A 15,380-nucleotide genomic window follows, 5' to 3' on the forward strand; every position below is an offset into this window, starting at 1 on the left:
TTTAAGAAGGTGATGATGATGATTTCACCCATGTGTTATTAATATAAGTGTTGTTCATAATCAAGCAAATGGCCGCAGTGTGATAATTACAGTGTATCTCCAGATGATTTAATTCAACAATGGGGCACCCCTTAGGGCTTTTAAAGGATTAATTTTGTTATTGTAACAAAAGTCCAATTCAGTGTTGTTTGATATCAAAACGGAAATGCTTGGTTTTGAATGTCTCTCCTTTATCGCAGGAAGAATATCGTACTGAGGGGATTTCGGTTGAACAGATCACCTTCACAGACAACAGAGAAGTTTTGGACATGTGCTTACAGGTATAATTTAGTATTGTTCATTTGAAACTTCATAGGAGGAGTGGCTCTTTGAACTCTGACACACTTATGCTATTTCACTCAGTTGTTTCTGAAAATCAATTTGGAGCTGGAATATTGGTTATTTTGCATTGGGACAGTTAAGCAAACCCTGCATGGACTGCATCTCTGGTTTTCATAACTGTTTCGAATTCTTCCAACTCCCCCTTGTGTTTCAGCAAAAATGTAAACACGGAAAAAAGTCCTCTATTGCTTTTATAAAAATAATTTTTCTCAAAAGTAATTCAACAAATGAAGGAAAATTCTGTTTTTTCTAATTCTTGATTGATTTTCTTGAAACACGCTCATATGTCCTACCAGCCAATCAAAACGTGTAGCTGACAACACATAACCAATCAAAATTTATGTAATGTCGCAGCCATGTTTACATACTCTCATCGAAACACAGCTATTGACCAGTGAGAGTGTGCATACTATCCTAGTTATTTTAGAAATATTTTTATGTATAAAATATTATGCAGAATTGACTGACACTTCACCCTGGGCAAAAGTATTTACCAGCAGGGCCATCACACATTGCACACTTCTCAATTTCTTGCTTGAGGTCCAGAAATTCATTCCATCATCCACATTATTTTAAGGTGCAGGAATAGCGGATCCTTTTATTTTATTGCTGAATCTCCAGGGTGCAAAAAAAGAAACTAGAATTAAAGTTGTTTCACCTTAACGCTTTGACTCCCAAGCCGGCCTGAACCAGCCATTCTTAGTATTTTACTCTGTGTAATGCCAGAGTATTTTACTCGATCTATCTAATGCTAGACGATTTTACTCCTCAATGGGGAACCCCAGGGAGTCAGTGGGTTAATTATGTGGCAATCATTAGTGTCTTTTTATAACAGAAACCTATCGGTCTACTAGCTTTGTTGGATGAGGAAAGTCGTTTTCCCAGAGCGACAGACTTTACCCTCATAGGTACGTATGATCTACTTTAATATTTTGAGTTTGAGCAATGACTACAGTTATGGCGGTTACAATTAGAATGGAAAAGCCACGAAAACAATAAATTGTCATAACATTGTTGCTTAAGTGAGGACAATTATTATTGTGCTGCCTATGCAAAACAATGGAAAACAATGTGATCGAGGATCAGTCGTGGCTCAGTTGGCTAGTGCGCGGCTTTCGGAGCGAGAGGTTCCCGGTTCGATCCTCGTTGACTTAAACGTCTGTTTTGACTTTCCTCTGATCCATGTAGCTTTAGCTTTAAATACCTGTAAAACAGAGCATTGACAGAGGGAGGGGGGTAAAGGGCGCACCGTCGGCTTCCATTGATACCAGCCTCATAGCTGAAGGAACTACCGACATTAAATAAAGTTACTTTACGTTTAACTTTTACCGAGCATATTCAATTTAAAGGTTTTTAAGGTTGCTTCAAGACTGTGCAAACTAACTTTGCCTTCTTTGTGCAATGTTAACCCATTCACTCCTCAGGTGTGCTAGGAGACCCCCAGTTGACAAGTAAAATCGTCTGGACTGTTAGACAGAGTAAAATCTACTAAGTCTCACCCCCAGGGGTCAGTGGGTTAACAAGGCAGAAGAATCACAAAAGACTTTTGATAGTGCAAAGTGCTATTTCTAAGTGGCCTTTTGGGTGCCGTTTTAATTGCTTAAAGGGGCATTGTCATAATAGTTTTTGTGTTTTTAGTTTTAGTGCCTACTAATTCTAAGGTATTTTTGCACGGTTTACTGACTTTGCGGGAAAAGCAGATCTTAGCAAGTGTTATTGAAATCCAAAAAGAAAAGTGGGGGTAACCACGCATTTTTCGAAGATAATATAATCAACAATATTATTTTGTAAAAAGCTTAAAAATACAAAGCAATGTATGGCGTCCTATTCCAAACTGAAGCTTAAGTATCTCTGAAAAATGCATGGTTATCCCCAGTTTTCTGTTTGGATACCAAGAGCACTTGCTAAGTTCTGCTTTCTCCGCATACTTTTGAACCACGCAAAAAATATCCCTGTATTAATAAGCACCGCCGATAGGAAATCCAATTATCTCAAGATGCGCAGAACGTATGCGTAATAACAATAGTAGGCACCGTCCTTAAAACAGGGTACAATGCACACAATCTCACTTGTAACATTTCTGACCACCAACGGAGAAGCAACTTCATAGTGGCATCATAGCTCAGTTCAATAGTAGAGCATTGCACTGGCATTGCAGAAGTCATTGCTTCGAATCACATTGAAGCCAACTGAATTTTCCAGGTGTCTATAGGAGCAATATTTATTGCTTTTTAAAGCACTTATCTGGACAATTAAAATTGCTTAGATAAGTGGGATGATCACTTCTCCCTTTTGCCGTAATATACATGTAAGAGGTCAATGGATGGCCTTTGCTGCTAGCCAGGCTTTTAGCCAGGATTTTGAAAGTGGGAGTCCAAAGGGGGGTCTGGGGGCAAGCTCCTCTTGAAAATTTTGAAAAATTGAAGCGATTTCCGCGATTCTGACAGCTGTAAACGTCTTTCAATTTACCTATTAAACCGCTGTTTTTCTTTGATAATTTTACTAAGCTATCCTTTCCTCAACTTACCTTGTTTAGCATTGAATTATATTTGAGATAGGAACTCCAGTTGTTATGAAGAGTGATTAAAATTTGAAGTTGTCAAGCCATGATTTACGCGAAAGAACAGATATGCGTGGCTTTGTTGGTCGAACTGCATTCTGGTACTACAATCTTTAACTATTCACCTACTATTAGTATTCCTAAAGCAATATTACGATGATTGGACATGTTATTACACCAAATGGCTATTTTGTTGTAATGCCCGCCAGATTTCGCTTGAACAGAGCAGAATACAATCAAGCGATTACAATAACATTTGCAGCCGTGAGATCGTCTTACCGAGTTGGAAGGCGCATGATCTTTGACTCATATCCTCATAAATAATCACCAACGTGCGTATTTATTTATAGCAGCCGGCAGCCTGGGGACGACTTGGTAAGTCAATATCACTGAACAGTGGCTTTGCCTGTGAAATCGCTTCGCTCAACTTTGATTCAATTGATCAAAACAGAAAGGAAACTCGCTAAAAAAGTGTTAATATAGAAGAAAAATACTAAAACAACTCTTGAGAGCAAAAAGAAATGTAAGTTTTATTAATTTATAGACACTGTTTTGTTACATTAAGCACAGAAGCTCGTAAATGGCCGCCCAAAACAGGCCGTCGAAAATCTCCCATTTCTGAGAACTCGTGGCCGTCCTTTGGACGGCTGGACAGCCGCCTGGCTAAAAGCCTGCTGCTAGCAACTGATGCATGGAGAATGGCTCTTTCCTTACATGAGCTGAGTTTACAATCCACACTTTTATGCCATTATGAATGATGATTTTTGATTTGCAGAGAAATTTAACAAAAACCTTCAAGGGGGTCATTATGAACAACCAAAGGAAACTGATGTCTATCCATCCTTTGCTATCAATCACTATGCAGGAAGGGTAAGTACTGCTTTGGCTTGTAAGGTCTGTTTTATACCTACTAAATTCCTTCCAAATCCTGTATGAGCTAAGCAAAAGGGCTTTTAGAATAGTAATATTGTAAAAAAAATACATTGAATCAAATATTCATGTGTTAGATGTGAGAAGACAAATAATATTATTATTTCTTATCTGTATTGGAGCCAGCAAATAGAGTAGGACCTTCATAGATTCTTTCAAATTTGTCATTATCTTCTCAGGTAAAGTATGATGCAACAAACTTCCTTGAGAAGAACCGCGATACTCTGTCTCCCGATATCATCCATGTTCTCAGGTCGAGTGGTAAGTATTGCTGTGGTTTGTGTGATTTTCAGTGGTAACAGTGTCACAGGGGTTTCATGTTGGCAGCTGGTTTGGGAAGAGCAAACAACTGACTGTTGTCATTGTCAAAATGAATTTTAATTAATTTTTAGGTTTGAAAGAATCTGTCTTTAATTACTCCAGTTGAGGGAAAAAAGTAGCCAACTTCTCCTGATTGAAGTATCTAACACTTTTTGGTTGCTGTCAGTACTTACTGAAACCCTCTGGAAACCCATTAGTAACATTAATTGTAGTCTTCATTTTAACATAATTTCTGGAAGTTTAGTTTCCTCTTTTTCAAGCAAACTCAAATTGAGAAAAGTCTCACTTTGCTTTGAAATTTCAAGCATAACGTTTCTCACCAGTAATTATTTTGCTTTTTTTTGGAAGACAATCGTCTCGTCAGAACGCTTATGCAGCACCCCTTGTCCTCAACAGGTTTGTGTTCTTTTTTTATGGAAAAGGGAAATTCTGTCACTGTTGGGAGTGGACAAGTAAACTGATATGACATTTGCCAACTTTCAGCTGTACAATGTAAATATATACAGCTGCATACATGTACTTTACCCCATATTTGCCCAGGATGGAAATAATTATTGTTTTGCTGAAACAGTTATTGAGGGTTGTCCCCATGTTTACTGAAATTGTTTGGACCCTCTGTCCCCGGGTAGATACATGTACATGTAAGACTTGAGCTCTGATTGGAAATTGCTGCTTTTCTAACCACATCCTCAATTGGCTAGAATTTCTATTCATTTTACAAAGAGGCTTTAGAAAATTGTAGACTAGGACTGAAGATCTGTATTGAGGATTAAAAAAACAGACTTTTTCCTAAAATTAAGTATGGTGCATCCTTGTGAGTATAGGCTGACCTACATTTTACGTTGTAAAGAGGATCAATGGTTACCTCTATGGAGAATACTGAATGCGTGAAAATGGTTGTACTAACCAGGCAAAATGTAATCTTTCACCAGAAACTCTTATGTTTGTAAGTCGGTTGAATTGTACAAATACTCAATCTCGTGGATTAAATGCAGGGTTTCATACTTTATCACCACTAACACACCACCACAACTATTGCATCACTTTTCTTTTGTGGTACTCTTACACTTCTACTCTTTGTATTTTGGCCTTTTTCTCTTCTCTCTCATACTTAGATCTCTCTGATTGTGTCACTAATGAAGGTACTCAAAGTTCAGATCCGCATTGGTGGAGGGTGAGCAAGCCCTTCCCAGAGGCCACCGAGGCCTTGCTAAACTACAAACCCAAGGAAAGCTGGATTAAAGGAGTTTTTAAAAAGAACAAGGGTAATTTTGAGGCCATGTGGCCCTTGGACAATCTCTTCACCCATTTCAGTGGAAAATTCTTAGTCTTAGAATCCCTTCTCTTTTTGTGAATCTCCTTGGGATCATTGCTAAATTTTGCGCTGTGGCTATAGTCCTGTAAACACTGCTTGTATCTTGAAAGGCTCCTTGTTTGAGGATTCTTTAACAAAAAATTGTTAATTCAGTACTTGTGCAAATCCCATGGTACACCTCTTTTAGACCCCTCCCCCAAATTTGCATAGGCATTGTTTCAATTTCTCGTGGGACATCTTCATGTCCCAGGAGAAAATGCAAACAATGATTATGCAAAATTTTGGGGGGTAAAAGAGTTGTATTATGGGATTGTGCAAGTGGTGAATCCAATTTAGCAATAACTACTTTTCCCTCGATGTCTTAAGAATTCTCGTCTCAAAATGTTCCTTTTCCTACTTACCCGTAACTGATCATGGCTTCTCATCTTGTCTCCCCATCTAGTCTTTTGTCACGTCTACCCATCCTGGCCTCTTCATTCACGCTTCTGCATCTCTATTTATTTATTTATTTATTTATTTATTTATCTGCCTGTGAAGAACTGAAGCTACTTCCTACAAAAGATACTAACTGTTAAGGTCACAGAGATGTCATTGATTCCTGTTTAATTTTTCATTCCCGACCTTTGTAGGTGTCACAGGAATGAAGAACAGATCACAGCCACCAAAAATGCCGTTGGAGAAAGAAAAGGTTTGACAATAAAGAAAGGCAAACAAAGTACATATGAGAAACTGACTTGTCGCTGAGATTCAACACACGAAACGACACTATGGTTACTGAGGGGTGTGTGTTGAAACTGTAGGTGATACAGTGTCCGACGATGGAGTCAGTTGTACCCGAAATTTTAGTACATGACCTTGAAGCGTTTAAGGACGGTGCCTACTAATTCAAAGGTATTTTTGCCCCGGGTTATAGTTATGAAGGAAATGTAGATCTTAACAAGTGTTATAGACCATAGTCATAATTAGCGGCCAAGAAATTATTCTTTTGTCTTTATGCTAATCATTCTCACTAGCCTCACTTTGGAGCAAAATTTTTTTTCAAATTTTGTTCGTGCTAACGAGGCTAGTGAGGATGATTAGCATAATGACGAAAGAGTAATTACTTAGCCGCCATTTATGAATATGGTCTATTGAAACCCAATGAGAAAATTGGGGGTAACCACGCATTTTTCAAAGATAATTCGTGAATAATATTTGTAAACAGCTTTAAAATACAAAGCAATAAATGGCGTTCTTTCTCCAATTGAAGCTTAATTATCTCTCAAAAATGCATGGTTACCCCCAATTTTCTTTTTGGTTACCAAGAGCACTTACTAAGATCTACTTTCTCCGGATAGTTTTAAACCGTGCAAAAATATCCCTGTATCAGTAAGCATCACCGATAGGAAACTCAAGTATCTCGAGATGCGCAGAACGTATGCGCTATAACAATAGTAGGCATCGTCCATAACTCTGGTTCAGAGCTGGGGTTTTCTGAGTTTAAAATTTTCCTTATTTGGATTTACCGTAGCTTGTGCATTTTCCCGCGCTTGCAGCTTCGATCTTGTTTTTGTCCACATTTGGGCATAAAAGCGGTGTACTAAAATCCAACATCTTTGGACGCCTCAGTACATAAGATTAGTGAAGGAATAAACCATTCAGTAGAATGAAATAGACACGATCTAAATATGTGAGTTAGACAGTTAGTGGACTGTCCGAATTCCGGCTGTCCCGGAAGTGGAGTTGTATAGAAATGGAATTGACCATCTTACAGTTGTAGCTAAGTTACCAGGCCTACGAATGGAAGCGAGGCTGCCGGTGACCCTTTTTTGATACAAACCTTCGTGCTTTTGTAATGTTAATACGGACTAATTAGAATTACAACAACATAATTTAAATCATTGATGGAAGCAGTGGGGGTTGTATCAATACAAGGTCACCGGCAGCCTCGCAGCCATTCATAGGCTAGGTTGCTGAGCAAACAACTGTAAAATGGCCTATTAATGAGAGTAAATTGATAACAGCCGACGACATGTAACAATTACAGACAAAAAGAAATCTTATAGACCGAATGCATAAATGGCGGCCAAAAATGTATTCCTTTGTTTATGTGCTAATTAGACTTACTAGCCTCGCTCTCAAGCAATATTTCTTTGTATTTTGTCCATGCAAACGAGGCTAGTGAGTCCAATTAGCACATAAACAAAGGAATACATTTTTGGCCGCCATTTATGCATTCGGTCTATACTCTGAAACTGGGAATGTATTTGTTTCTAATAACCCGTTTGTATTAATTTTTTTCTCACAGAAGCTGAACGGTCTGCTGAGCTTACCGGAAACCAAGCGGGCCCTACCCGTTGCCACCACTTCAAGATGGCAGCAAACGGTGTCAATGCATTTCAGGGTATGTGCTGTCATTGGCTTAGTTTGAACCAGAGGGGGGAGGGAACGGACAATTCAGTGTTGATTTTGGAGGGAGGGGAGGAACATGCATTTGGGGTTTTCAGTTTGAAAGTGTTGTAAAGTTTGGATATCGTCGTTGACTGGTCAAAATTTCAAATCCGGTCGGCAGGGTGTACCGTATGACAGGTCTGAAATCTCTAAAAAGTCATTGCCACCGATTTGTGTTTGTGTTTTGTTTCATTAGTATTCATTGCGGGATCTTTTGGCCAAGCTACTCCTGGCAGAACCCCATTTTGTGCGGTAAGTTGGTTAATCTCCAAAACTAATCGTGGCGCTCTCTTTCTCTTGCGCATCGCAAGCTACACTCCTTTCCGCTTTGAACCTTTCAGAACTCTATGGCTTAATCAACGTACTTTGCCGGTATATTTTAAGGTTCTTTTAGTTTACGTTATCGCAAGCTGTATTTAATTTACGTTTAAAACTTTATTAATTAAAGAGGCTATGTCACGCAAGATGATGTAATTTGATGACACCCAAAAAGGACAATGAAACATCGCAATAGCCAGTTGAACTGTTGAACAACATAAAAGAAAGACATCCAAAGGAAGGTGCAGCATGAATGGACACAAATGGACAAGATTGAAGGGAAGCGCGTGATCTCAGATCACTTTGAGTCCTTTAACACTCTTTTTGTGTTCACTCTAACAAGGTGTATCCGACCCAATGAACAGATGATTCCTGGGAAATTTGACCAGGACAAAGTACAGACACAGCTCAAATACACCGGCGTCATGGAAACTACTAGAATCCGTCAACAGGTTAGTTTTCTTTGGGCTCTCTGCGGGTGTCAGTTAAAAGCTAGTGTAGCAATAGTAGTTATTAGGGAGTTTTAGACCCTCCACAGACATGACACGTTATTGACGACTGTGTGCAGTCGAAAGCTTATTTAAGTTGACGACTGTTAATGTTAGGAAGTGCGTTTTCCACAGACGAAAAATTTAGCTGTCGATAACCGGTTAGAAAAATAGCTACAAGAAAAGAAAAACCACTGACTTTAAAACTAGTTTGCGTCGCTGCGAAATAGACTTAGTCATCGATAACTTTCTCAACAGACAAGAGAGAGGGAGTTGTCGATAACAAAACGACCGCGTTTGTTATCGTCAACTAAAGTAGTTTTCCTTTTCAAAAGGAAAACTACTTTGGTTGTCGATGACAAACTTTCATTGTTGTCGACTGCTTCATTTTTCGCTATTTAGTCGATAACGTGATTCACACACGCAATGTTTTCTCATCGATAATTTTTTTTTATCGATAACTAAAAAGTTATCGATAACAACCTGCTTGGTCTGTGGAGGTCCTTAGCGACGACAACGCCACAAAGAAAGAACATCATTGGTTAAGGAAGGAAAAAAATCGTGCTACACGTGCGGCAGTGCAGTTTTTGCCTTAGTCCACGAAACAACGTGAAATCACCAAATTTCGGGTTTTGACGACAACGTCAGCATACAACAGGAAATCGTTCACTTTTTATCTTCACTTTGTGATAGTTCGCCCCTGCTGTTCAAGGTAAAGTGACGTTGCCCTTCGTAAAACCATTCTCCTCACCAGTCTCGGATCTTATGTCTGCGCATGACCCGAGGCTCTGGGAAACTGTGTCGGAAAACATACGCCGTAGGGTTCTTACGGCCAAAAAGTGGCCATTTGAACCTTACGACGCCTTCTCACTCCTCGTGCTAACATCAATGCACCAATCAGAGACGCTTTCATTCTTCGTCACGAAAAACGAATTTGCCCTTGTCACACGGCGGCCATATTGTCCCGGAAGACCAAAAGAGCTTTGTTTTACCACGCCAAGCCTCACCCCCATGGTTTCCACTGCGAGGCTTGGCGTGGTAAAACAAAGTTTTTTTGGTCTCCCGGGACAATATGGCCGCCGTGTGACAAGAGCGAATGAGAAGACACTTTGTTTTACGGTTTCCCAGAGCTCTTCTCTCCCTCAGCATGCACAAGAGAGAAGAGATCTGGGGTCGAGATTGTGCTGAAACTGCCATTAATATCAAGTGTGCCATTTCCTTTTTGACTTTTTTCTTGGATCAAGGAAATATTATACTAATTTGTGCGTCGCGCGCGCGAAGTGAGGGGAGTGCGAGAGGGAGTCCGCTTTTAACGCCTGCCACGCAGACTAGGGTTTTCAAGAGTGGGTTTGTGCATGTGTTGTTTGGTTTCTTTTTTTCTTTCATCTTGTCTAGCGTCGCAAAGACTTAATGTTATGTCTAATTCAAATTTTTGTATTCTTTATTTGTCACAGGGTTACTCGGAGAGAATCACATTTGAAGAATTTGTCAAAAGGTATGTTGAGTTGTGGTAATTCTTGTTTTTTGAATAATTTGGACCAAGGCCAATATGGGCCTTAGAGCAGTAGAGTCAATTGAGTGTGAAAGTAATTTGCGAATTGCTTTGGTTTATGATTACTTCACTCAGTGATTGGTTCCAAGTTCTCTCGCCATGTTTTCAACCAATCAGAAGTAAAACCAAAACCATTCGTGGCACGTGCATGCGCATTTTCCCGCGCTTTCTGTCGGCTACGTGTAATTACTTCGAGTTTTGATTGGTTTACTGGATTGTCTCCGTGCTTTTTGATTGGCCGAAGTAATTACTTTGGTTTTAGGTTCACGACACTCGATTGAAACTCGCTCTATTCGCACGGCAGCCATATTGACGATAGATTCTCGAGTTGAAATGTTTGGGAACGAGTTTCGGTGCGCAAAAACAAAAGTTTTCAATCCCTTGGGACTCAATATGGCCGCCCTGTGGTTAAGACCAATTATTCTATGGAACAACTTCCTTTTTTGAGCAAATTAAATATTATATCATGGTTGAGACTATCCTCGAGATTTTGTGACAACTACAAGGGCTGAATCCCATCAAGGGAAGAGGCTTTAAAAGGAAAACTAAGACATCAAACATATTGTCGATTCTTTTGAAATATTGGTACCTCGTTTGAAACAACCCTTGACTTGCAAAAATATGTTTTAACACTCCTATTGTCGCTTATCGAAAAGACAAATCGCTCAAAGACTTCCTAGTCAGGGTCAAAATCGCTTCACAAATCTTAAAATGACAAAAATATGACGAGTTATATGTGGTAAGGAAGGGAGAACGTTACATTTATTTTTAAATTAATTGAAAACAATGGATCCTATAGAGCGTATGCTTATATCGTCAGACAGCCATGATCTTACCAGAACAAATCCTGTTGGAATTGACTTCTCTTTTTATTAAAATAACGTATTTTGCTTCGATTAAAAAATTCCTGACTGCTGGTCACGTGAATGAATATGCATCATATTGGTCACTGGCTCTGTCTTATTAGGTACCAGGTCCTCGTGTACCCTCTTCACTTGAAAATTCCCAGGGATCCATCGTCGTGTGTCCAGATCCTTAAACAGTGCAAGATTCAAAACTGGTTGATCGGACGAACCAAGGTTTTTCTTAAGTATTATCATGTTGAGGAACTTTCCCGGCTTCTTGAGATATACAGAGAAAAGGCTGTCATTTTGCAAAAAGGTTTGTTGTGTTGAGTTTCCCCGCGAGGTAAATTATTTGCTTATTTTTCCGGCTGCATTTATTGTGTGATGTATCATCGTGAGAACTGATCTAACAAATCTTCGCTTCCCTTCCCATTTCTCCCTTCCTTGATGGCTTCATCTTTCTTTATTATTTTTTTTGCAGTTGGGTCTTTATCTATTCGTGTATTTATTTCTTACTCCTTGTACTATTGTGTTCACACCCACTTAGTGCATGCAACTATTTTTCTCTCTTATTTTTTCATTTATCGATTACACAAACGCACTTATAATTTCTGCACTCAGACCTTCCCAGGTTTGGTCTCTGATTATAATCTTACGTCAGTGTTAAATGTAAAAGTTTGATTCACATTAGTGAGTTTAAGGAAAGACGACATGCAGCTACGGCATCGACAACGCCACTAAGTAAGAATGTGATTGGTTAAAAAAGGAAAAATGATCCTGCAGCACGCACTTTAGTGCATTTTTTGCCGTTCTTCACCAAATACTAGGGAGTTTTAGCAAAGACGACGGCTACAGCAACGAAAACGTTAGTCCAAAATATAACTTAGCGCTATCGCAAGTATTTTGCGATTGATCCGTCATGTTCACATTGTACAATACAGGCGAACTATCCTGTAAATGGATGGGTACGAACGGTTTTAAAGTCAAAACTGAAAATGACGTTTTCATTGTTATATGCTCACGTTGTCGTCAAAACCTAAAATTTGGTGATTTCACGTTGTTGTTTTGTGGAGTACGGCAATGAAATGCACGGAAATTCGTGTTGCACGTGCAGCACGAGCATTTTTCCTTTTTCAACCAATAATATTCTTGCTTTGTGGCGTTGCCGTAGCCGTACCCGTCGTCTTTGCTAAAACTCCCTGTTGCACAACGGCGACGGCAACAAATTTTCTTATTTAGTGAGCAAAAGCAATAGCATTGCACGCTCTGCACGTGCATCTTTTCATTTTGTCCGTTTCTTTGCCGTCGTCAGCAAAACATCAACGTGAAATGACTAAATTTGAGGTTTTAGGGAGAACGTCAGTCCTTGGGGATAAATTTTCATTCTCTCCCGTAAAATGAGCGCCGTTCATGCTAGTTTCGTTCTTGAGGGTTTGCCACACCTTTGTCACCTTAAAATGCTTGGAATTGTCGCGAAGAGATTACAATAACGCGAATTCATATTTAACGACGACGTTCTCGTTGCTGTTGCCGTCGTCGTTGCTAAAGCTCCCAAATGTCTTGATGGCGGTTCCTTGTTGAGGGTAAGAGACCTGACAAAGCTTTAGACATGACCCAGCGAGTTTGGCCCTTTCAGTTCTCTTGTGCTCATCCTGCTTTTTAGACTGTGACAGTAGCGACCACCATACCACTCATTCTTTGATCGTGACTGACCGTTGACGAAAGGGAATTCTATCTTTACAGTCGTAAGAGGGTGGATCATTCGAAGAAGATATGAAAAGCTCAAGCGAGAAAGATACCATGCTGCAACTGTCATTCAGAAACGTAAGTATTGCTCACTGAAGATGAGCTTTTTCACTGCTATGAGAGCCACTGGTTATCGTCAGGTTTCTCGTTTGGAAACCAAAATAAAAGTTACTTGGCGTTTGTTATATTTCAAACTTTCCTTTACAAACACATTTAACAGCAAAAAAAAAACCAAAGCTCCATAAAAGCGGTTTTCAGCGTCCGCAGACTTGAAAAATAGCCTGCAAGCAGGCTCTTCCGTTGAAAATGGCGCGTGGTCGAAGTATAGGAGCTTGGTGACCTGCTTCAAACAAGTCCATATATTTTAACCGCGCTGCACTTGAAAAAGGGCCTTCTACTTCATTAGCATTGACACGAGAGTGTCAGTGTCAGTGTTTTCACTGATCAATTTTCATTTGATTTCGTACACTTGGCATCATGTTTCATCGTGTAGACGCTGTTATTAATTGCATACGGTAAAAGACTCGGGTTACTTAAGTGTTCATCAATCAGTGTACTTTTTTTGGTTGGTTTGCCGGCAGATTGGCTTGGTTACGTAGCACGGAAATACTATCAGCGAAAAATGAAGAGGAGAAGGAAAGCTGTTGTTGTGATTCAACGTGGTGAGTTACTGTACATTATTATTATTATTATTATTATTATTATTATTATTATTTTTTTTTTTTTTTTTTTTTTTTTTTTTTAAAAATAAATAACACCTTTATTTTATATAGCGATAATTCGAAGGTTAAAAACTGCTTTACAATGACAATGAATTAAAAACTAGATAATAGAATTATGTATATAAGAATAAAAGTAAATATTTACAAAGAATGTTTTTATAAAAAGGGGCATAGTCAAATAATTTTTATAAAACCTAGTATCTAACGACAACATCTTTAACCAAAAAATAAATAAAATAAAATACAATTCATTTCGATTAAAAGTGAAACCAAGAATATTACAAAGATCCTAAAATACTAATAGCGTTTAAGCGGCAAACTATTATTATTATTATTATTATTATTATTATTATTATTATTATTATTATTATTATTATTATTATTATATTATTATTATATCACACGAAACTTATTTGTGTCAGAACAACCCTAACACGTAACAATTATTCAAAGTGACAGCGCTCAGAAAATTTGAAAACAAAAATAAGAGATTCTGATACAAACGCCTTGTTTGAAAATTTTACAAGCAATTTTAATTTCCTAGTTCTGCTTGTTTAAGTCATTTTTTTTGTCGGAGAGGTTGCCTTTAAATGCTCTTCGTGAGTGTTCGTCGGATTTAAAAAGCTGAAGCTCGCTTGCTGACTAACCGCTCTTCAGCCTTTCTAACAATTTGGATGGCTTACAGCGAGTTTACGGGGTGAATTTTGACTCATTTTCTGTGTCTTTACTGACTGTCTTACAATGATATTGGCAAGGATCTCATGGATATACACACCAACCTTAACTCTAAAAAAAATGACCATTCTAAATCAGTTTCTAGAACTAAATATTGCTAAAGCAATAAGATAAACGAAAGTTTTAACCTAATCACTGAAATGGGCACTTAAACTTAATCTGTAAAATGAGAATTTAACCTAAGGGACTCGTGGTGGGTATATCTATGAGATCTTTCCCATGATATTAAGCCATGATTTTAACGTCTACTGTAAGCTAGTTACCAGTGCTTCTCTTTTATCTTTTAGCTTTTTAAATTGATGCGGATCGTTTAACCGTCACTTGTGATGATGTATGTTGCTACATACGAAAATCATGTTTTCAAAATACAGTATATGTTTTATAGTGCGAAGTTTCTTCACTATGTTCATTTCCGCCGTGTGCGTTTTATTTCTACTGAAGTTGAAATGGCCGAAAAACAAATATTTGTTGTTGTCATTTGATTTTATTAATTCGGTTTGTGTATTTTAAGTGGCACAAACCAGTTTCAACACTTGAAAGAAACGTTGTTATTAGAAGGAATGACACTTCAACATTTTATCACTTAACAGCAATGTTGGGGTACCATATCAAACATGAATTATTGCTGAAAAAGATTCGGCCATTTTTGTGACGTAAAAGGTTACCGTGGCAACATGAAAGCCCTGCAAACACACCCCATATTTTGGCTTTAGCTGCTCATATCTCAAAAACGAACTCGGTAACCCCCATTTTATATTTTTGTAATGTAATCAGCATGCCAGAATGAAAAGTTCTGCAAAGTTTAAACAAATTCTGTGGAGTGGATTTAGAGCCACCTTAAATAATTGAAAATTTAAGGAAGCGCTGAATCCGCTCCACAGAATTTTTTTAAACTTCGCAGAGTTTCATCTTGGCCTGCTGATCACTTTTGTGCAATAAAAAATTGGGGTCACCTAGTTCGTTTTTGAGATATGAGCAGCTAAAGCCAAAATACAGGGTGTTTATGCAAGGCTTTCCTGTTGCCATGGTAACTTATC

General features: G+C 38.5%; 1 protein-coding gene across 2 annotated transcripts in view; it reads left to right on the top strand.

Moving 5' to 3' along the window:
* LOC138049872 (myosin-IIIb-like) overlaps nucleotides 1-15,380 on the top strand; it is a 53,753-nt gene that overhangs the window by 25,033 nt on the left and 13,340 nt on the right. For both annotated transcript variants that reach the window (XM_068896341.1, XM_068896342.1), the window contains exons 22-34: nucleotides 240-320; nucleotides 1,217-1,289; nucleotides 3,717-3,811; nucleotides 4,051-4,132; nucleotides 4,541-4,588; nucleotides 6,137-6,195; nucleotides 7,795-7,890; nucleotides 8,134-8,189; nucleotides 8,599-8,707; nucleotides 10,198-10,238; nucleotides 11,263-11,456; nucleotides 12,884-12,964; nucleotides 13,468-13,548. In XM_068896341.1, coding sequence (XP_068752442.1) covers nucleotides 240-320; nucleotides 1,217-1,289; nucleotides 3,717-3,811; nucleotides 4,051-4,132; nucleotides 4,541-4,588; nucleotides 6,137-6,195; nucleotides 7,795-7,890; nucleotides 8,134-8,189; nucleotides 8,599-8,707; nucleotides 10,198-10,238; nucleotides 11,263-11,456; nucleotides 12,884-12,964; nucleotides 13,468-13,548 — 1,096 coding nt within the window. The remainder of the gene's footprint in view (nucleotides 1-239; nucleotides 321-1,216; nucleotides 1,290-3,716; nucleotides 3,812-4,050; nucleotides 4,133-4,540; nucleotides 4,589-6,136; nucleotides 6,196-7,794; nucleotides 7,891-8,133; nucleotides 8,190-8,598; nucleotides 8,708-10,197; nucleotides 10,239-11,262; nucleotides 11,457-12,883; nucleotides 12,965-13,467; nucleotides 13,549-15,380) is intronic.

This window comes from Montipora capricornis, chromosome 5 (assembly GCF_036669925.1).
Source record: "Montipora capricornis isolate CH-2021 chromosome 5, ASM3666992v2, whole genome shotgun sequence".
NCBI lineage: Eukaryota > Metazoa > Cnidaria > Anthozoa > Scleractinia > Acroporidae > Montipora > Montipora capricornis.